This window comes from Pleurodeles waltl, chromosome 4_1 (assembly GCF_031143425.1).
Source record: "Pleurodeles waltl isolate 20211129_DDA chromosome 4_1, aPleWal1.hap1.20221129, whole genome shotgun sequence".
In the NCBI taxonomy this organism is placed as follows: domain Eukaryota; kingdom Metazoa; phylum Chordata; class Amphibia; order Caudata; family Salamandridae; genus Pleurodeles; species Pleurodeles waltl.
The window spans coordinates 369757340-369781228 of record NC_090442.1 but is presented as its reverse complement, the minus strand read 5'-3'; the positions used below and the strand labels follow the sequence as shown (position 1 = coordinate 369781228).

The window sequence follows — 23889 nt, the reverse complement described above, 5'->3', positions numbered from 1 at the left end:
AGCAGTGAGACTTAGAAACCTTCTGCCAACATCCTGCTAGAGGACCGATGTAGACCAGAATAGGCGTTGAATCCACATCCATCAGCCAGTTGGTCTCAGCTTGCTAGTTTGCCCCAATGAAAGGAGATCTGATTTCCATAAAAGGTTCTAAGTCAAAACGTAGAGGGCTTTTTTGGGACTGACATTGAGCAGCATCTGATTGATGTCAAGGGCTTCCTTGACAGGAACTTTGGACTTTGCCTGTTCGCAGCTTCCCCTACACCACCTCTTCATCGATGACTGCACCGGGATCACACAGTTCAGCAACCCACATCTTTGACCCAGCTTCTGATCCAGCTTGCAACTTGTTCTGCAGCAAACTCATCAACAATGATGTTTCCTTCTTAAACGTTTCTAAGCCAGAAAGTAAACTTTCCACCAGGGCGAACCTGGTCCCTGTATCCAACACGTGCTACACTGTGGTTATCTGATTAGTATAGGGCAACCAGGTAACTATTTTTGATGCTTTGTGCGTTTTGGTACAATTTTTAGTTTAAACTATACAAATTAATATCGCTAGTTCTAGTTATTGAATTTGTGTTGTTTTGGTTTCATTTTATTTATTTAAATAGTCTCTATTTTTCTAAATCGGTTTGTGTTTAGTTTTCACTTAATTACTACTTCAGTACTGCATAAATACTCTAAACCTGGCTACTTTGTGCCAAGTTACCAGGTGGTTAAATGTAGGTTTATATAGTGACTTTAGTGGTATAACCTGACAAGCATAGTGTTAATTATATGGGATGGGTTCTCGCCGCCTTCAACTAATACTGCAATGTATTACATACAGGAACTATGCCTTCTCAAGGAATAATATCCTCAACAGATCAGATATGCTTCAGGTCTACACAAAACCAATCTAACCCAAATGTTGAGGTGATTTGGGGGCTTGTAGTCCCAACAAACTTTTCCAAAGTTTGTAGGCCTGGTTTGCTGGGCCAGATTTTAAAGTATTTAAACACAATTAATCATTTTATTCACTAATGTATGGTCTTCAAGGGAGGGCAGACCCCAACAGAGCTGCTCATGGGCTCTACCCGACCAAATACTCTTGCTGTCACAAGTCGCACCACATTTTATTACAAAATACAATACATAACAGGATTCTAATGGGAGGGTCCTGAAAATTGTCGCCAAAACTGACAAATATTCGCATGCCACCAGTGATTGTTTGTCAGTCTGTTTTATTGAAAGTGGACTGGCTCTAATTCAATCTTCCACGTGTTACAGTTTGCAAAAGTACTGTAAAGCTCCACCCAGCATAGCGCCACTTAGAAGGGGGCTGTCCACAAACCCTGTACATTATCCCTTCCCTTCTTCTATATACAATGTTCTGTTTCTTACCAGCTTATTTGGTACTATTTGAATCTCAGTACCCTCCTATATAGATCCAAAAACATCTGGAACACACTTTTGTAATTTATAGTTAGAAATAAGTCGATTTTCAAAGGAAATGCGAGTTCCCTTGGTAGAAAGCAAGAAATCAACCAGGCAGAACAAAACATTTAATCCATTGAACAAAGTTTTGCCGTGAACGGGGTCTTTACGTTAGAATGTGGTTTCAAACATATTCATCATTCCGATCCACTCTGACGCAAGGATGTTGATACTCACTTCTCCTCGAAGCCTTAAGTGTTCCTCATCTCTGACGATGACATTTGGAATGACATTCGGAATTCAGTGTGAAACATTTTGTAAACAATACAAATGTCAACGCGACACGAATTGTTAGTTCTTTTACTTTTATCTTTGAAAAATGCAATGCTAAAGATCTGATTCACATAGCTGACAATTGCTCCAATGTAGATGAACTTTCAACATATTTGAGGCACCGCTTGTTTTCCATATTAGTAGACTATCACAGTGTAAGAACCGCTTCCAACTCTGTCGAGTTCGAGTAGTTGGACCTTTTAACTGTAATGCAATACGTTTTTGGAACAGTGGTGCATTTTGTAGACCTCCACTGACATTCCGAAGTAATCATTACCCGTGATTCAATGTTTATGTCTCGTTACGGTAGCTTTAGCTTTTTGGTGCGAAAGGCCACGTTATCAATATTTTTAAAATAATATATACCTTCCTGGCTTGATTTTTTCTTGTTAGGCATGTGTTTTTTTCATTGCCTGTCAAGTCTTCAGCATTTCTCGAAAATGCTGCGAAGGGCCTGCATTCTGTCCTCTGTCCCTACTGTCTTGCATCCATAGGCGCACTCCCCTATTTTTGTTCACCTTCTTGCTCTCCCTCCCCACTGCCTATACTCCTGCTGCCTCATTTACCTCTGACACTGTCGACGTCGGCTGTTTTCACTCTCTTCTGCTTGTGCTTTCTGCTTTTCTGAAACTTAACCCAGGCTGTATTTTCTTCCCTGCCTGCCCAGTCATCTGCTGTATAATTTTCCCCTTCCGTAGTATCCCATGTCCATGACCTTTCTCACCTCAATGTACTCATACATGCCAGTACTGTCCACAGTCCATTCACCCTTGAGCCTGTTCTCTCTGCTGTTCTTTGCACTTGTTTGCTCTGGTCAAATAATGTTACCCCTCTCTCTCTGATGTCTTTCTCGCTCTCTTATGTCTACAAATATTCGAGCAACCCTGTGACTCCAAGCAGTACTTAAAACAAATAGGGGCCCCAACAAAAGTATGGGAACTGTGATGCTGCGGGCATTGAGGGCGGGGTGAGTGAGCATTGGGGGGGAGGAGGGGGGGCGGAGGTCCAAAGGCGTGGCTAAACAAAAATATATTCTGTAACTTTTTTTGGTCTTTCACCTTCAGGTATCTACATATAAAATAACGCACAGCCTATATGAAATTTAAATGCAAGTAATTTAATCAGTGGGGAAGGCACTCCCATACATTATGAAGCCTCTGTTAGTTAATGCACTGCACCAAAGAGCCATAGACTTGATTTCTGGTTGGTGCAGTGGAGAATAGTGACTTGTGTATGTTTAGTGCTACGAGGTCCTAGTCTGTGACAGAAAGCACTGTGATTATGTAAGTCATTACCTAAATTTGCACTACACACATACAGTATAAAATAGACTGCTACATAATGTGCAGAAAGGTTTAGGATAAAAAAAATGCTTCAAAAATATAGATTTTAGTAATATCCAGACTGTACGTTGTGCAATTTTTTATAACTGTCTTTTAAAAGCACATACTTCCTAGCTTAGTTAGTAGCTCCTGTACAATACCTCTCAAAAAGAATAAATATATGTCATCAGCAAGCCTCTAGTGATTCCATCAATTAAAGCCAATACCGGCTTCCAGGCGCCCTTTACATTTGCAGATTAACCAGTTGCGCACATTAGATATATTTCAGGCAGGAGGCATCCTTGAGAGAAGGCTTGTTTAGCTGTCTGCCTCCCTCTCAGCGTCACAGCACAGGAGACTCCCTGCCTTACATTTCAGATGAAGCATTTAAACTCTCAGAATTAAACATCCCAGGTCCCTTATATTTTCACAAAAGTGGGGGAACTGTTTTTCTAAAACTAAAAAAGTATGGGCACATGGTGCCCCTCAGATCACCCCTACTTCGACCATTGCTGCTTCGTAGTTTTGTGTCCCTTGTGCAAAAACCTGTCTGTTCAGGGCTCGGTATTCCTAGTTGTGTAGTTTTTACTGCATGTGGTACGATTGAGAACTCAATGATATTTCAACAAACCCAAAACTGCTAGAATTTAACAGAAACAAAGAGTAGATTTTACCATGATAACCGGATTTCGGTGCACTAAACAAGATCTTTATGTTAGTCCCCAAAAACTTGGAATAGGTGCAATTTTTTTCACCCAATAAATTACGAACCCTTGACAGACACATTGGTTCAGGTGCAATAAATACCCTCTATTCCATCAGTGCAGTCCTTAACACACGCTTTGGCGTTGCTGTTTTAATGCACACCGCGAGCATCTTCTGTGATCTGTAGTCGGAGTTAGAGAGGAATCTTTTCACCTTCTGTTACATTCTGTCGAAATCCAAAGATCTATTCTAATTTCAGGCAGCAGTTACATTAAAAAAAAAAAAAAAATCTCATAAAGATCAGAAATGTCGACAGAGCACCCTAACATTCCATGTTAAATCGCACCTAAAAGCAACTTTTAATAGGAGTTACAAAGGGACTTTTGCAGCACTATTTTTTCTACCCAGATATTTGCATCTGCTGGAGTATCACCTACTTACGAAGAATTCACACAACCCGGGGCGGGGTGTGTTACTGTGAGCCTTGGAGCAATCGGTGATTACTGAGAAGTGTCTGTGGTGCGGACTATTGTTTGCTAGTTGTGCCCCTGTCTGTACTGCCGTTGCCAAATTACTCCCCTACAGCAATTTTATGCCCAAGAGCAACTAGATACATCTGTCAGGGCTTATTCCTGGAGGAGGTTAAGCTCTGATATAACACACACAATACACACACGGGAATCGCCCTTTATGAATATAGAAACTATATGTCAGTTAAATTAACGAACAAGGTTAAGAAACAAAACACCCTGCCACCTAAAATAATTTTCTAACTCATACTAAGTAAGGTGCTACAATTTAAATAGCACAGTTGTGTGTGGCAATGTTATCCTATGGAGTGGTTTGTGTGTCTCAGCTGTTCCAAGAAACTTTAGTTTTCAGTCCTCTTGCTAGATCAATCTTTACAGGCACCTGGTGCAGGTCAAAAGCTACAATGTATCATATATGGCATTGTACATCACCCCCAGCAATAGTTGCAGTCTTCCAGGTGCAAGAAGCCCACCTCAATGGATTTGAGCATGGGTAAGTAAGAATGTCCAAAATATCATAAAGCACAAACCAATTTTAAGTACCTAACTTCCCACCAACCAAAAGTGAACAGGGTTTTCCATCTACAGAAAAATGATAGCATTAACTCATTAAAAGAAATTAATCAAAATTCATAATTACAGTGTGCAATTAACTGGACCAAAGGGAGTGTGGTACAGTGGTTCCATACAGAAGTGCTTGACACACTCCAATGGAACACCAGTTAGTGTTCCAACCAGTCTACAAACTCAAAATTCGAACAGAGGTTTAAGGTGCTGGAATGGAACAGGCATCCCTACTAACTCCCATGGGGCATCAAACTTCAGCATCCCATCTACCCTCAAAGGGTGGTCATGGTCATCCTTTTGTGTTGCTAATGTTGCCCTAAGTGGGAAGGGTATGCCCAGACGTGGGTCCCGTGCTTCCCATGCTACTGGATTCAAGCTAGCCTGGCTGATGAGGGGTGAAACCCTGAAACCGGTCCCAGGATGCTTGTTTCCAGTCCAGGGAAGACCTGGCCTGGCAGTTCGGGATGGACTGTTCCCATTGGGAACAGGGTCAAGACTGATTTGCATATGGCTGGGTCCAAACTGGAATGGCATGGGCAGCAAAAAAACGATGGATTAAACCCAGATCTGTGACTGGGGGTGAGTGTTTGCATTGTCAGCACTCCGTCCATCATCCTTTTGTGTTGCTAATGTTGACATTTTCAGGTGACTGGCACACCTAAAATGCCTGGAACATCCATCCACTTAATCCATCAGCAGACATTAGCATGTGGGAATCTGGGAATTATATTCAGAATTCACAGGCTTGAAAGATAGTTGATATAGGTTGGAATTAGTCAGCTACCTTCAGTCTAAGCAATACGTCTAAAGATGTAGGGCAGAAGAAACAAATCACCTTGACCAGAAAATGATGTGATTTATCCACCACTTCGTAAATGATATTTGAGAGTGGGAAAGAGTGAATCCGAACCACCACACAAGCAGTCAAGAAATGTCTCCTAAAGGTCCTGACCTGTTGCGAGGCTGATCTCTTTAATTCAGTACTGGTCAGCGTGACTCAGAGATCCTTATCACCCCTGATTAGGTCATATCCACAAGGCAACCTCCACAATGTCTTCAGTCCTCAGGGTCTTGAATCTTGTCTTGCACCATGTCTTCCTGGTCACTAGTCAGTTCCCCTCCACATACTAAGCAGTAGATCTTCCTTTTCTTTTGGGGTAGCTCAAAGCAGGAGAGCTTCATCATGAGTCATAGACCCAGTCTTGGAGAAAACAATAAGTTCCAGAGCTTTCTTCCTGATTAGAAGTCCGACTGTGGTGTCAGAGATTAGCATCTACAGGCATTCAGACCATCTTTGGAACAGTGTACTTTATTAATTTGTATTTGGTTTAGACCATTACAACATATTGATTGGTTCTTACTGCTTCAAGAGGATAGCATTTATTCAAAACTGAAATGGGACACTAGTAGGAAGCCAGGGACAAACAGGTTGGGTTAACATATATCAAAAGAAAATAAACCAAGTCTGCCTAATTAGAGTCTGCCCTTATGGGATTGTCTCCAAAGCTTTCATTAAGGGAAATAATGGAATGCACCAACTGTTCAAGAGAATTTAGATTCCCAGGAAGGTGGTACAAACTTTTTGAAGGAGTACATGCTTTTTCCAGACATTCCTTGTTAGGTACACAGGGGAAAGGCAATATCTGACTGTAACATATGGAATGGGCCTCACAACGTGAAACCAGACACAGTGAAGCACTCAGGATACCTGAGGGGCAGGCACAGGGGCTCCTTAAAAGAATAAGCAAATGCAAAGGTCTTAGTCTGCACACCAAACCACCATTGTGTGCTACATGCAATATGTCCCTGCAGATGGTACCACCGTAAGCACATAGCCTCCATTCACACCACATATGTAACCAAACACACAATGCAGATGGGAAGAAGAAGTACTCCAGCACTGGGGGGGTTAACAAATTTAGATGTAGAAGGTGAGTAGAGAGCATTTAATTCACATCTCTTTTCATCTGACCTAACTTGTTAGACCTCCATGTCACTAAGTGTGGTCCAGGATACCGAAAGTTCATCATACCTTTTCAAGGCATATGTGTAAGAAATTGGAGTACTAGTTGAGAGAGTCAGAGCACACCTAAAATATTAAACACTATCCCTGTCAGAATGAACTACAAAAGTCTCTAAATTAACCTGTGCTGAACCCTCTGCTAGCTTGGCACAAGCAGTCAAATTTAGAGGCCATGTGTGAAGTATTTATGAAGCACTCAGACACGTAATATAGTGACACAAGAAAAATCCTAAACCAATTAAGAACAATAGAGAATATTTAAATGAATGAAATTACACCAAAAGACAAAAATCCAATAAGTAGGACCTGGAGATACGGGTTTTAAATGTTTTAGGTAAAAAAAAAAGCACTAAGAGGCACAAAGCTCCAACTGCGGGTATCTGGTTGCATGATACCCTAGACGAAGTCACAAGTTCAGGCTGACCATGACCAGTTTTGTCCTGCGGATGGTTTAACCTTCTGACTTGGGTGTGGGTGCTGTGCGGTGCTGCTCTGCGTTGGCCCGCTGAAGATTTCAAACAGATGCTGTGCAGTACAGCTCTATTTAATAACAACTTAAATAACCTAATAAAGCAATTAAACCATAATTATTTCATTAGAAAGTATTTAACAGGTTATTAAGGGCTATATGTACGAACACATTTTCCCATAGACACAGAATGGGTAAAACAGTTTGCTACATCTGGCCCTAAGTGTTTTAGAATGAAATAATTAACAATACGTTATAACTACATAATAAATATGTCCTATTTTTATATTTATAGCATTCGTATTTATATGTTTAACTTTTTAAAATATTTCAGTATAATTTAATATTATTTCCTATGGGGGTCCATACATCCATTATTTCCTGTGCGGGGTGTAGCAGTACCAGTGGTTGGCCATGTCTAGTGCTGGACAAACTGCAAAAGTGTAAGCTATTACAAAAGTGCAGCTTCTGAATACCAAAAAGTAGTACAATACTCAATAGTGTAAGTACCTTTGTGAGTCAAGCACAACAAGCCTTTACTGAAGGTTTAAAGGGGTTAGAGTAGGAGTAGAGTAGGGGTTTGAGTAGGCTTTCTCTTAGTTCTGTTTCCTTATACAATCATTGGAAGTGGAGCTGGCAATTATATAAATGACTTCTACATCCCTTGATAATCTTACATGTACACATTTGCTAGCAAACCCCTGGGCTCAGAATTTGGGCAATGATAAATGTGAAGCGCCCTCAGCACACTTGCATGTTATTGAGCTGAGTTTAGCTGCATGTAAGGGTGAATAGTCACTTAGGAAGGGTGGCACTGTTCTCCTAGCCTCCTGAGGACGTTCATGCTTACAACTGCCAGTTTACACTTCTTAAATCAAATTATGGATTGACAATATGCTCAAATTAGCTCACTGTCAGGGGCGTGTTGCGTCAGTGCATAGCGATGCACGTTTTAATAAAATTTCACCAATATTTCTCTGTTGGATCAAATAAGTGAATGAGATAAGACCAGCTTACAGCACCTAACTCCCCAGGGAAAAATGGGGACAGAGAGTGAGAGTGAGAAAACACAGTGCATGACTTCTGCCCCCTTCAAGTGAATGATGGAAACTGCTCTCAAGGTAGGCTGCACAGGGCTGCACAATCTTTGTTTGATAGTGGCCTACAGAGATTATTTAGCTTTAAGGGGAAATACTTAACACAAACACAAGTAAATGCTGCAGTGGAAATGCTGATGACAAAACCTACAGGGTTCAAGGACTGCCTCTCCAAGTTCAGGAGCAGAGGTGCAGTGAGAGTGAGTAAATAACCAGGGACTCTAATAAATAATCACCAGGGAAAAGTCGAGAACGCTTCTTAAGGGATCTACATAGCTGCCAAGTTTCAAGATCCAATAGTGACTAGCTAAGGCAGTCACATTAAAATTCCTGATACTGTAGTGCTGTTGTTCCTGCGGTTAACTAAGGCTACAAATCCCAGAATTCTAACAAAAAAACGGTACTGGACTAACTCGTCATACATGGACCTGAGATACTTGACAGCTATGGACTTAAAGGAAAAACAGACCAAAAAAACATTGGAAAGCAAATAAAAGGTGTGGGTCAAGGCGTCAAACAAACTGGCGGCAGCAGGAAACTAGCAATACAGGAAGTTGCCAGGCAATTGATGGTCACACACTACTGCTACTTAACGTTTCCTAGAAGTACCTGTCTTTTCAGTACTATTGTGCAATGAAAGAGGCTGCCCCTGATTGGTTCTGTGCTTCAGATCGCCTTTAAAGTCCTCCCCTCTTAGTCCCAGTTTCCACAGGTCCATGCATCACATTTACCACTCAGCTGTGAGTCTGAGTCTAGAATTTTTCTGACTGAGTGAATGTTTTTCCTTTGTCCGTAATCAGGTAGGTGCTACACATTACTGGCCTTCAATATGTTCTTTGTGACCCCGCAAAGGTTTTTCAGCTGAGTATGTCATAAATGCTGCTTGATCCCAAAGATTAGTAAAGTTGCAAAGCTTTTGAGATGAAAAACCCATGATGATTGAAATTCAAAGGGGGGTTACCTTTTCTATGAGCACATGGAGCGATTTTACATCTCATAAGATGCTCAATATAGCTTATAAATTTGACTTAAATGCTTCATAGATTGTGAAATTAGTTAATGTCAGTTGTTTTACTGCATAATCCTATTGCCTTAAATATAAAACGGAGATCCAGTTCTCTTAAAAAACTATTTTTGACTCAAAGACTATGGCCATGCACAGAAGAGACCAAGTGCAGAGTGCTAATAAGTTGAGATGACTGTATCTTCTGTCCACCTGTGTTTCCATCAGGGATTTACATCGTTGACAGAAGGTACCGCGCTCCAGAGGAGTCCTGCAATCAATTGACGCAGTTCTTATATGGATTCTGCCAGCAGTCACGACGCCAGAGGATCATTCAGAGGAATCGAACTGAGAGGCTTTCAGACCTGCTTGACTGGAGATTTCTGGGCAGGGTGAGTGAATGTGTCAGCAAGGCCACAGTTGTAACTGTTTATAACAAATGTATTAAAACTGATAGACCCTGGGTAGTGGGTGTTGTGGTGTTTGAGGGCTGTGTTAGTGAAGGATCCTAAAAGATAAGGATAAATATGCAGTGCTTGAGGGTGGAACACAATGAAAGCAACCGTTATAGAAATGGTTTAGGAGAGAAGAAAATACTAATTTGACATTCTTAATTTATAATGGTTTTCTTCTGAGATCAAACATTTGCAATAAAGAGATAATGTGTATATATCACATAGACACAAACATGCATTACTCCAGTGAGAGGTTATGTACCATAGATTAAGACCACCAAATACATTTAATAGTAATAATCTACACCTTTCATACATAGAGTATGGACAAAGCCAAACCCAGGCACAATATTAACATAATTGATTGTATTATCCTAGTATAAAAAAACATGTGTGGCTACAGTGCAACATGTAAAACTAAGAGGATTCAAATAATTTCGTGAGGAATAGGTTGAGAACCATAGGTACTCATATAAAGGGATAATCATAGTGTTATACTTATTATCAATCTTTGCCCCATATGTATTGTACAGTAAATCTATTTGAAATCTATCTGATATTTAGCATTTAGCATGGTCCAGTCTGGTCATCAAATGATGAGAAAGACCACTGCATGTTGGAATGATTTGTTTAAAGCAATATGGTTATTACCTAGGTTGATCGTAGGTTGATCTATGCCTGCATTATCAATTTGAACCCAGTTGTTAATAATGTCAATTATAAAAAGTTAGATGTAAAATCAAACAATTAGTGTTTGCACTGCCCAGAACGATTGCATTAGATTGTGCCGGAACACACATGCACTTATAAAGGTTGTCTACATGACCTATTACTATTGTTTGAATGTTTCATGTGGTACTTGTAAAATATGTTCATCATCTCAGGTGAAAAGAAAAATATACCTTTAATTCTTACTGGGAAGATGTATGCGTTACTTTGAGCAGCTTCAAGGACATAAGTTGAGGAGAATAAATGATTTAGAAAGTTATCCTTGCATCTTAAATGAAGCTGAGGGAGTTTAGAGATTTGAAACTTGACTGTAGAAATATTACCCCTACATTGTTCATTCTTGGCCTTGGGGATGGTTAGCAAATCATGGCTTGGCCAACATTAGTGGTCTGGAAAGCTGTTAACATGTGTTATACCTTTGAGGTGCATCGTAGGGTATGAACATGAATTGCCTTGTAGCCAAGAGTGTGGTTTTGTAAGAGAAGTTCTTACCTTGAAAGAGTCCATGCAAGGACTTGAAGGCCACAACAGTGGGATCTGATTGTCTCAGGTCCAGTGTGCTACAAATGTTATCAGTGACATTTGATTGAATACAGTATGTAGATTAGATAGAAGACATTTTGGTGATGTTAATTTTAGTAGTGTAGTGCAGTTCAGCATCAAAGAAAACCACAAGATTAGTGACATTCTTTATCATTTGTAGGGATACGCAATGTAGGGTGGAGGAAGCATAGAACCACCTTGCTGTTCAGTTGATCAAATAACAGAATCTTTATCTTGGATGCATTGAGACAACATGAGTTATGGTTCATTCATTGATTAACATGTCCTTAGGCCTCAGGATAGTGACTGCTCCTGCTGTGGCTATTGCCCTACTTGGTATATTTATTAGAGTAGGATTCCCCAAGGATCTCCTCTCTTATAGAGGCACTAACTGTATCTCTGTTTATTTTAAAGCATAGGCACTAACTTTATCTCTGTTTATTTGAAAGCAATGTGGGATGAGTGTGGTGTTACTTATACGTTCACCATCCTCTATAATCCCCAAGCCCTTTTGTGCTCTTCTTTAGTCACCATGTAAGCGGTCCACTGAGTTTAGTGAGAGAGGGACGGGAGAGCCCCATCAAAAAACCTAATCAAAATATTGTGGATAATGTACTTGGCCTTAATTGTTTCTGGATACATGGTGGCATTGTCCACTACCACCAGGATGAACCTATTTTCAGATTCAGGGCTAGGGAACCAACAATGTCAATACCCACCCTCTTAAAGGGAGTGCCCACCACAGGAAGTGGTATCAGGGGAGACTTTGGTTTGCCTCCTGTCTTGCCACTAGCTTGACAGGTGACAAGGGAGAGAAGTAGCATCTTTACTTTCTGAGACATCTGGGGCCAATAAAAGTGGTTTACAAACCTTTCCGAGGTTTTGGTCTGCGCCAGATGGCCTGCTGAGAGAATTAATGGGACTAGGTTAAGAATGAATTTTCTGTACTGCTCGTGGACCACGAATCTCCTAGTTTCCCTCGGTTTGGGCTTCTTTTTTTCATTGTACAGGAATCCCTCTTCCCAGTATACATTATGGGTAACTGTTGGACTTTTTTTCTTATGCAGGGTCATCCCCAATCTTTTTGCCTCCTGACCTATTGCTGTTGGCTTTTAAACTCTGAGCACTTTACCATTGCTAACCAGTGCTAAAGTGCATATGCTCTCTCTGTAAAATTGTATGTAATTGGTTTATCCAGAATTGGCATATTTGATTTACCAATACGTCCCTAGTAAAGTGCACTAGAGGTGCCAAGGCCTGTAAATCAAATGCTACTAATGGGCCTGCAGCACTGGTTGTGCCACCCACATAAGTTGCTCCGTTATCATGTCTCAGACCGACCTGCCACTGCAGTGTCTGTGTGTGCAGTTTTAAGTGAAAACCCTCACACAATGCAGTCTCCAACCCCCTGGTGAGTGTCTGGGGCCTGGCCTGGGCAAGGCAGGATTTCACATTTCAAAGAGACTTTACTTTGAAGTAGGCCTACTTCAAAGGAGAAATTGGGTATAAAAAGGGCACCCAAACCCACAGACTTTAGAAACACTTCTGGAACCAAGAGGAACCTCTACCTGGAGAAGAGCTGAATAGCTGAGGAAGAAGAGCTGCCCTGCTTGTGACTGTGCTTTGTGGAGCTATCCTGCAGTTGCTGCTTCTGCCAGAGTAAGAGGGCAAAGACTGGACTTTGTGTGCCTTCCATCTTGAGAAGAAATCTCCAAGGGCTTGATTTAGAGCTTACCTCCTGTTGTTTGAAGTCCCAGGGACATATGCACAATATCATAAGAAAACACAATACACAGAAGTACTAAAAATGAAGGTACTTTTTTTTATGACAATATGCCAAAAGTATCTCAGTGAGTACCCCAAGTATGCGGATAAGTTATATACACAAGATATATGTACACAAACCAAACTTAGGTAAGTAAAGGCAAGAAAAGTAATGCAAGCAGTGTAAAATTACAGTAGATTACAATAGGAGCACAAAGGAATAGGGGCAACACAAACCATATACTCCAAAAGTGGAATGCGAACCACAAATGGACCCCAAACCTATGTGAGTTTGTAGGGGGCCGCTGGGACTGTAAGAAAACAGTGAGGGTTAGAAAAATAGCCCACCCCAAGACCCTCAAAGGTAGGTGTAAAGTGCACCTTCTACCCCCAGAGAGCACAGAAGTCGTGATAGGGGGTTTCTGCAGGAAAAACAAACACCAGCAATGCAACAACAGTGGATTTCCAGACCTGAGTACCTGTAAGACAAGGGGACCAAGTCCAATAGTCGCGACAGTGTCGAGAGTGGGCAGGAGCCCAGGAAATGCCAGCTGAGAGTGCAAGGAAGCTGCCACCTGTTGGAAGAAGCTTGGAGTTCTGCAAGAAAGAAGAGAGCTAGGAACTTCTCCTTTGGAGGATGAATGTCCCACGTCACTATGAAGCTTGCAAAGGTGTTCCCATGAAGAAAGACCATAAACAAGCCTTGCTAGCTGCAAGGGTCACAGTAGAGGTTTTTGGGTGCTGCTGTGGTCCAGGAGTGACCAGGATATCGCCACTTGAAGGAGGAGACAGAGGGAGCGCCCAGCAAGTCAGGGAGCCCTGAACAGGCACTTGGAAGGAAAGTGAACTGGAGTCCACCCGAAGTCACAAAAGGGAGTCCCACGACGCCGGAGGACAACTCAGAAGGTTGTGCACTGCAGGAAGGAGTGTCGGGGACCCAGGCTTGGCTGTGCATGAAGGATATCCTGGAAGAGTGCACAGGAGCCGGAGCAGCTGCAAATCACGTGGTACGCAGCAATGCAGTCTAGCGTGGGGAGGCAAGGACTTACCTCCACCAAACTTGGACTGAAGAGTCACTGGACTGTGGGAGTCACTTGGACAGAGTTGCTGAGTTCCAGGGACCACGCTCGTCGTGCTGAGAGGGGACCCAGAGGACCAGTGATGCAGTCTTTTGGTGCCTGCGATTGCAGGGGGAAGATTCCATTAACCCACGGGAGATTTCTTCAGAGCTCCTGGTTGATCCTGGCCCTCAGAATTCACTTGTGATAAGACTGCCCCTACCCCTAATTCAGATGCATCAGTTTGAACAATGAATTTCTTGGAGTAACATGAGCTTTTTAGGACAGGTGCAGAGCACATGGCCTGTTTGACCTCCTCAAAAGCTTTCTGACAGCTAGCTGTCCACAATATCTTTTTAGGCATCTTCTTACTAGTGAGATCATTAAGAGGGGCTGCTATGGAGCCATAGTTTTTAATGAATCTCCTGTAATACCCAGTGAGGCATAGGAAGGCTCTCACCTGGGTCTGAGTTGTAGAGGGAACCCAATCCATGATTGTCTGGATTTTCCCCTGCAGTGGTGCAATCTGTTCTCCACCTACCAGGTGTCCCAAATAAACCACCTTTCCCCGCCCTATCTGGCACTTTGAGGCCTTGATAGTGAGGCCTGCCTTTTGCAGGGCCTCCAAAACTTTCCAAAGGTGGACCAGGTGCTCATCCCAGGTGGAGCTAAAGACAGCAAAATCATCTAGATATGCTGCATTAACAGCCTCCAACCCTTGCAGGACTGTGGTCACCAACCTCTGAAAAGTGACAGGTGCATCCTTCAAACCAAAGGGCATCACTGTAAATTGGTAGTGCCCTCCTATAGTTGAAAATGCAGTTTTAGGTTTAGCACCCTCAGCCAATTTGATCTGCCAATACCCTGCAGTCAAATCAAAGGTGCTTTGATACTTGGCAGATGCCAGTTTATCTATGAGCTCATCTGCCCTGGGTATAGGGTGAGCATCAGTTTTTGTTACCTGATTGAGACATCTGTAGTCTACACAAAACCTCATCTCCCTTTTTCCATCTTTTGAGTGAGGCCTTGTTACAAGCACCACAGGACTCGCCAATGGGCTTTCAGAAGGTTCATCCACTCCTAGATCAAGCATTTTCTGAACCTCTTGTTTTATGCAGTCCCTGACATGGTCAGGCTGCCTATAGATGTTACTTTTGTCAGGCAAGCTGTCTCCAGTACCAATTGTGTGTTCACACCAAGATGTGGTTCCTGGCACAGTTGAAAAGAGTTCAGAAAATTGTCCAAGGAGATTTATGCAGTTGTCTTTCTGTTCTGCAGTCAGACAATCTGCCAAAACTACTCCCTCCACTAAAGCATCATTTTCAGTGGTGTAAAAGAGATCAGGGAAAGGGTCACTCTCTTCTTCCTGTCCCTCATCTGTTGCCATGAGCAGTGTGAGATCAGCCCTGTCATAGTAGGGTTTTAGGCGGTTGACATGAATCTCCCTAAGGGGACTCCTGGCAGTGCCCAGGTCTACCAAATAGGTGACCTCGCCCTTTTTCTCAACAATTAGATGGGGTCCACTCCATTTGTCGTGGAGTGCTCTTGGGGCCACAGACTCCAATACCCACAGCTTCTGTCCTGGTTGGTACTGGATCAGAACAGCCTTCTGGTCATGCCATTACTTCTGGAGCTCTTGGCTGGCCTGAAGGTTTTTACTGGCCTTTTTCATGTACTCAGCCATTCTGGATCTTAGGCCAAGTACATAGTCCACTATGTCCTATTTGGGAGCTTTTAAAGGTTGTTCCCAATCCTCCTTCACAAGTGGTAGTGGACCTCTTACAGGGTGTCCAAAGAGGAGTTTAAAGGGGCTGAAGCCCACTCCTTTCTGGGGTACCTCCCTGTCAGCAAAAAGGAGGCAAGGTAACAGGACATCCCATTTCCTCCAGAGTTTTTCAGGGAGTCCCATTATCATACCTTTGAGAGTGTTATTAAACGTCTCTACCAGTCCATTAGTCTGTGGATGATAAGGAGTGGTGAATTTGTAGGTTACACCACATTCCTTCCACATTGCTTTCAAGTATGCAGACATAAAGTTGCTACCCCTGTCTGATACAACCTCTTTAGGGAAACCCACCCTGGAAAATATTCCCAGGAGGGCCTTTGCCACTGCAGGAGCTGTAGTGGTCCTTAGAGGAATTGCTTCAGGATATCTTGTGGCATGGTCTACAACCACCAAGCTAAACCTATTGCCTGAAGCAGTAGGAGGGTCAAGGGGGGCAACTATGTCAACCCCTACCCTTTCAAAGGGGACCCCAACCACAGGTAGCGGAATAAGGGGAGCCTTTGGTGTGCCACCAGTCTTGCCACTGGCTTGGCAGGTCACACAAGACTTGCAAAAATCTTTAGTGTCCTCTGACATCCTAGGCCAGTAAAACAGGGGGACGAGCCTTTCCCATGTTTTGATCTGGCCCAAATGCCCAGCCAAAGGAATGTCATGTGCAAGAGTTAGGAGGAACTCTCTGTACTGCAGGGGAATGACCAATCTCCTGGCTGCTCCAGGTTTTGGGTCCCTTGCCTCGGTGTACAAGAGGTTGTCCTCCGAGCAAACGCTATGTGAGTCACTGACATCCCCATTTTGCTGTTTGACAGCTTGCTGTCTGAGACCCTCTAATGTGGGACAGGTTTGCTGTGCCACACTCAGCTCTTCCCTGGCAGGCCCCCCTCCACCCAAAAGCTCAGCAGTGTCTGCTGCCACCTCATCTGGTGAAGGTTCTGCACAAGGAGGAAATTCTTCTTCCTCAGAAGGAGAATCATCTGTAGAGGGAGAGATAGTGGGTAGGGATTTACCCTTGCTACCCCTAGCTTTAGGGAGCACTTGGTCCATTGTTCCAGGATCCAAGTTACCCTGTCCTTTTTGCTTTTTGGCCTGAGCCCTTGTCAAAGCAAAAATATGCCCAGGAATGCCCAGCATTGCTGCATGAGCCTCCAACTCCACTTCTGCCCAGCTGATGTCTCTAAATCGTTCCCTAGTAGACAGTCTACAGGTAAATCTGAGGCAACCACAACTTTCTTTGGACCAGTAACCCCCCCAGTTGAGATTCACAACAGCCATGGGGTGGCTAAGAGTGTTGTTATGAGCGTCTGTCACTTGGTACTGCTGACCAAGTAGGTGTTGTTCAGGGTGCACCAGTTTCTCTATCACCATGGTAACACTGGCACCTGTGTCCCTGTAGGCCTGGACCTCAACACCATTTATTAGGGGAAGTTGCTTGTACTTATCCATATTAAGGGGACAAGCAACCAAGTTGGCCAAATCAATAGCACCTTCAGAGACTAACACAGCCTCTGTGGTCTCCCTAACAAGACCAACCCCAACTAAATTACCAAAAGTGAGCCCACCTACTCCCTTGGATTGGCTATTAGTAGGTTTGCTCCCACCACCGCTGCTATTACTAGGGGCACTAGAATTTGCAGTAGGGGTTGTGGTAGTGGGAGGTTTGGTGTTTTTCTTTGGACAACTGGCATCAGTTGTCCAATGGCCTTTGACTTTACACACATAACACCAAGGCTTTTTAGGTTGATTATTGGAAGAGGATTTGCACCCACCACCCCCACCATAGGATTTTTGTGGGCCTGATGAAGACTCAGTTTTACTTTTGTCCCCACCCTTGACAGAAGACTTACCATCCTTCTTCTTGCCATCCTTGTCACCCCCTGTATGAATTTTTCTGTTCACTCTTGTTCTGACCCATTTGTCTACCTTCTTTCCCAATTTCAAGAGGAGAGGTCAGATCTGAGTCCACTAGATATTGGTGTAACAACTCAGACACACAGTTATTCAGAATATGCTCTCTCAGAATAAGATTATACAGGGTTTCATAGTCAGACACTCTACTGCCATGTAACCACCCTTCCAAGGCCTTCACTGAGCAGTCTACAAAGTCTGTCCAGTCTTGTGAGGACTCTTTTCTGGTGTCTCTGAACTTAATTCTGTATTGTTCAGTGGTTAAGCCAAAGCCTTCCAAGAGTGCATTCTTCAAAACTGAAAGATAGTTAGCATCACTTTCTCTAACAGTAAGGAGCCTATCCCTACCCTTTCCAGTGAAAGATGGCCACAATATAGCAGTTCACTGCCTTTGAGGGACCCCTTGTACCATACAGGCCCTCCCAAGTGCAGCAAACCACTTGTTGATGTCATCCCCCTCCTTGTAAGGGGGGACTATCTTGTGCAGATTCCTGGAATCAAGCTCTCTAACAGGATTACTATCAGGAATACTGCTGCTGCCACCATGGGGTCCAAACCCCAATCTCTGTCTCTCCTTCTCCAGATCTAGGGATTCCCTATCTAAGGCCAGCTGTTGTTGTTTAAGCTTCAGTCTGGTCTCTTCAACCCTCAACTTTTTGAGTTCCCTTTCTAACATGTTGTCTTCAGGGTGGGTGGGTTGGGAATGCTTGGACACAGAAGATACATTGGAAACAACAGAGGGGGATCTGTCCCTAACTGACTGAACCCTAGCAACTTGGCCTCTAGGAATAAAGACTTCCCTACTGTGATGGGAACCTCTATTACTACCAACATTACTGGGTGTCTTGTTAGAGGGCAAATCCTGATTAGAACCCTCCCTACCTCCCTCGAGGAGATCCCCTGAGTCAGATTGGGAACCTTCTATTAACCTCTCATTTGAAGTGCCTGCTTGGGACTCATCATTCACAATAAGCATGTTAAGTAGAAATTCTTTGTTAGGGTTCTTTCCTATCACTAAACCTCTCTCTAAGCAGAGACTCCTTAGGCTCTTATAATTCAATTTGTCATAAGTAGTATTGACCATTTTAAGAGTAGAATCTTCTGTAGACATGATAGTAAAAGGTTTAGAAATAGTGAGAAGGAAGAAAAAGTTTCAGAACTTTTTAAAGAACAGAGAAAAAAAACTTTTTCTAACTTTTTAGAAACTTTAGAAGTTTTTAGAATACTTTTCAGTACTTTGTAAAACGTTTAAGAGGAGAAAAGCAAAACGTTTTGGTTAGGTGTACATACACTGAACTGTTTTGTATATTATTCTCTTATGAAAAGTACACAATGACAAAGTGGTAAGTAGTTACAAGTACTTATCCCACCACTGCACAACCAATGTAGGAGGCTGGCCTGGCTCGTAGTGGGTAGCAGAGGTACTTACACCTTGTGCCAGGTCCAGTTATCCCTTATTAGTGTAGAAGAGGTGTTTCTAGCAGCTTAGGCTGATAGAAGGTAGATATGGCAAAGCAGCTTAGGCTGAACTAGGAGACATGTAAAGCTCCTACTATACCACTGGTGTCATATGCACAATATCATAAGAAAACACAATACACAGAAGTACTAAAAATAAAGGTACTTTATTTTTATGACAATATGCCAAAAGTATCTCAGTGAGTACCCTCAGTATGAGGATAAGTTATATACACAAGATATATGTACACAAACCAAACTTAGGTAAGTAATAGCAAGAAAAGTAATGCAAGCAGTGTAAAATTACAGTAGATTGCAATAGGAGCACATAGGGATAGGGGCAACACAAACCATATACTCCAAAAGTGGAATGCAAACCACGAATGGACCCCAAACCTATGTGAGCTTGTAGAGAGTCGCTGGGACTGTAAGAAAACAGTGAGGGTTAGAAAAATAGCCCATCCCAAGACCCCCAAAGGTAGGTGTAAAGTGCACCTACTACCCCCAGAGAGCACAGAAGTCGAGATAGAGGGTTTCTGCAGGAAGAACAAACACCAGCAATGCAACAACAGTGGATTTCCAGACCTGAGTACCTGTAAGACAAGGGGATCAAGTCCAATAGTTGCGACAGTGTCGAGAGTGGGCAGGAGCCCAGGAAATGCCAGCTGAGAGTGCAAGGAAGCTGCCACCTGTTGGAAGAAGCTTGGAGTTCTGCAAGAAAGAAGAGAGCTAGGAACTTCTCCTTTGGAGGATGGATGTCCCACGTCACGATGAAGCTTGCAGAGGTGTTCCTACGCAGAAAGACCACAAACAAGCCTTGCTAGCTGCAAGGGTCACGGTAGAGGTTTTTGGGTGCTGCTGTGGCCCAGGAGGGACCAGGATGTCGCCACTTGGAGGAGGAGACAGAGGGGGCACCCAGCAAGTCAGGGAGCCCTCACAGAAGCAGGCAGCACGCGCAGAAGTACCTGAACAGGCACTTGGAAGGAAAGTGAACCAGAGTCCACCCGAAGTCACAAAAGGGAGTCCCACGACGCCGGAGGAAAACTCAGAAGGTTGTGCACTGCAGGAAGGAGTGTTGGGGACCCAGGCTTGGCTGTGCATGAAGGAAATCCTGGAAGAGTGCACAGGAGCCGGAGCAGCTGCAAATCATGTGGTACCCAGCAATGCAGTCTAGCGTTGGGAGGCAAGGACTTTCCTCCACCAAACTTGGACAGAGTTGCTGAGTTCCAGGGACCACGCTCATCGTGCTGAGAGGGGACCCACAGGACCAGTGATGCAGTCTTTTGGTGCTTGCGGTTGCAGGGGGAAGATTCTGTCGACCCACAGGAGATGTCTTCAGAGCTCCTGGTGCAGAGAGGAGGCGGGCTACCCCCAGAGCATGCACCACCTGGAAACAGTCGAGAAAGCCGGCAGGATGAAGCGATAAATGGTTGTTAGTCTTGCTACTTTGTTGCGGTTTTGCAGGCATCCTGAGCAGTCAGCGGTCGATCCTTTGGCAGAAGGTGAAGAGGGAGATGCAGAGGAACTCTGGTGAACTCCTGCATTCGTTATCTGGTGAGATCCCCAAAGCAGAGACCCTAAATAGCCAGAAAAGGAGGTTTGACTACCTAGGAAGAGGATTGGTTACCAAGAGAGGTAAGACTCTATCAGAAGGAGCCTCTGACGTCACCTGCTGGCACTGGCCACACAGAGCAGTCCAGTGTGCCACACACACCTCTGTTTCCAAGATGGCAGAGGTCTTGGACACACTGGAGGAGCTCTGGGCACCTCCCCTGGGAGGTGCAGGTCAGGGGATTGGTCACTCCCCTTTCCTTTGTCCAGTTTCGTGCCAGAGCAGGGCTGGGGATCCCTGAACCGGTGTAGACTGGCTTATGCAGAGATGGGCACCATCTGTGCCCATCAAAGCATTTCCAGAGGCTGGGGGAGGCTACTCCTCCCCAGCCCTCACACCTATTTCCAAAGGGAGAGGGTGTTACACCCTCTCTCAGAGGAAGTCCTTTGTTCTGCCTTCCTGGGCCAGGGCTGCCTGGACCCCAGGATGGCAGAAACCTGTCTGCGGGGTTGGCAGCAGCAGCAGCTGCAGTGGAGACCCCGGAAAGGCAGTTTGGCAGTACCCGGGTTCTGTGCTAGAGACCCGGGGGATCATGGAATTGTCCCCCCAATGCCAGGATGGCATTGGGGGGACAATTCCATGATCTTAGACATGTTACATGGCCATGTTTGGAGTTACCATTGTGACGCTGTACATACAAGTAGTGACCTATGTACAGTGCACGCGTGTAATGGTGTCCCCGCACTCACAAAGTCCGGGGATTTTGCCCTGAACGATGTGGGGGCACCTTGGCTAGTGCCAGGGTGCCCACACACTAAGTAACTTTGCACCCAACCTTCCCCAGGTGAAGGTTAGACAGATAGGTGACTTATAAGTTACTTAAGTGGTGTGGTAAATGGCTGTGAAATAACGTGGACGTTATTTCACGCAGGCTGCAGTGGCAGGCCTGTGTAAGAATTGTCAGAGCTCCCTATGGGTGGCAAAAGAAATGCTGCAGCCCATAGGGATCTTCTGGAACCCCAATACCCTGGGTACCTCAGTACCATATACTAGGGAATTATATGGGTGTACCAGTATGCCAATGTGAATTGGTAAATTTAGTCACTAGCCTGGTAGTGACAAATTTGGAAAGCAGAGAGAGCATAACCACTGAGGTTCTGGTTAGCAGAGCCTCAGTGAGACAGTTAGGCATCACACAGGGAACACATACAGGGCACATACTTATGAGCACTGGGGCCCTGCCTGGCAGTGTCCCAGTGACACATCGACTAAAACAACATATATACAGTGAAGTATGGGGGTAACATGCCAGGCAAGATGGTACTTTCCTACAATAATAGTTCCTATTTTTCTAAACCTGTGTTGTGTCATTTTGTAGTGTTTCCATTGAGTTACTGGGTGTGTTTTGTTACAAATACTTTACACCTGAAGTTAAGCCTACTGCTCTGCCAAGCTACCAAGGGGGTAAGCAGGGGTTAGCTGAGGGTGATTCTCTTTTACCCTGACTAGAGTGAGGGTCCTTGCTTGAACAGGGGGTAACCTGACTGTCATCTAATGACCCAATTTCTAACTCCATTAGTGTTAAAATCAAAGGGGTCTGTGAGGATTTGGGTGTGTGTCCGTTGTGACCCCATCTTGTACTTTGAATCCCATATGGAAGAGTTCAGTAAACTAAACTCAAGTCCTGATGGTTTTTGGGGATTAAGAAATGTAAAACCCCACTGAAGGAATTAAATCGGGAAATAAATGTATTAATAGGGAAACAGCATTTGCTGTTTTCCTTGGGTCATCATCATCAAATCATATGACTAAAACGGTTACGGACCCAATGTAAATGTCTAGAGAATAGAAGGGTCCATGATCAAAAATGGATTTATCTAAGAGAGGTGGCTAGGGTTAATGATTCCCAGAAGTATTGGTGTTTGATCACCAAATATGATGATTCAAGGATGAAGGCTCAGGCTATTCAGATTGCTGAAATAACCTAGGTGGATTATATTTCCCAGTTGTATGCGATTAATTCTGAGCTGGTCTTCCCCTGGAATATTCGGGTGGATGAGGAGTTCTTATAGCGTATGGAGCCCCAGCAGAGAATGATATAGGGGGATTTATTAAGAATCCCAGATCTTTGAGTGCTTACAAAATATGCAAAATGCAGCACACATAGAAAGAGGAACAAATGAGGAGAAATTAAGATATTTCTCCTTGTTGCGCCTCCCCTGGGGAGGCACAAGGCAATGGCACATCCCCCAGGTTTACAGGCTCTTGTAAATCTGGGAATGCATCAAAATCCATGAGTGTTGCATGGGAAAACCCTTCACAATGTCCATGAAAAGCCTACCAGGCGCAGAGTAGGGCAAAGCAGCTATTTGCGCTGCCTTCCCTTACTCCATATCTGTGAGGCCATTCAAAGCCATGCAAAGTGGCTCTGCGTGGCCTCATAGATATGGTTTAGAAGTTTGCACCGCCACTGCACCACTACAATTGACGCACCGGCAGCGCAAGCCTCTCATAAATATGCTCCTAGTTGTAGTGAGGGACCAAGTCTGTCCCCTCACTAACACTAACAACACAAGTTAGTGTGTTATCATTCAGACACAATTGTTTCAAATGGGGGGCAAACACACTGTAGTTCAGTGCTTAGGGGCCCATCGGACCTGTGGACTCAGAAGCACTGAAAAAGGGCCAGGTACGCCAGTTAAGATAGAGAAGATTGAAGTATGGCTGCATATTTATCCAGACAAATGTGTTAAGGGTGATTTAAAAATGGTTCCAGAAAGCTACAAAACAGACATTGTACATGTTAAATTGACAAAGAATGTTTGGAGTGGGAGGATGAGGGCTTTTTCCTCCTCCGTGCTTGTTAGCCATATAATTTAGGGTTACATGACCAATGATTGCATAGATAAGAGTGTGTGTACAATGACCTGTTAGCATTAACTTATCAGTGTGTATGGTACAGAAATAAAGAATTGGACTAGAGATGAGGAAGACTAATATTAGGTTATCTTTCTGTTTACATGGATGATTTACAGTTATGTGAATATGTTGGATCTCTTTCCAGAGTGACATAGTGGGCAGAAAAATGATCTACTGGGATACAGCCCAGAGTAATTATCAGGTGAATTTAAGTATTCCACCCATCACTTTTTTGCTGTCGTTGGTATGACTTTCCGT

General features: G+C 43.7%; 1 protein-coding gene across 1 annotated transcript in view; it reads left to right on the top strand.

Moving 5' to 3' along the window:
* The window catches only part of GYS2 (glycogen synthase 2), a 498387-nt gene that overhangs the window by 431024 nt on the left and 43474 nt on the right, over positions 1–23889 (top strand). The window contains exon 14 of the mRNA XM_069228538.1: positions 9694–9857. Within this exon, the coding sequence (XP_069084639.1) occupies positions 9694–9857 (164 nt within the window). The remainder of the gene's footprint in view (positions 1–9693; positions 9858–23889) is intronic.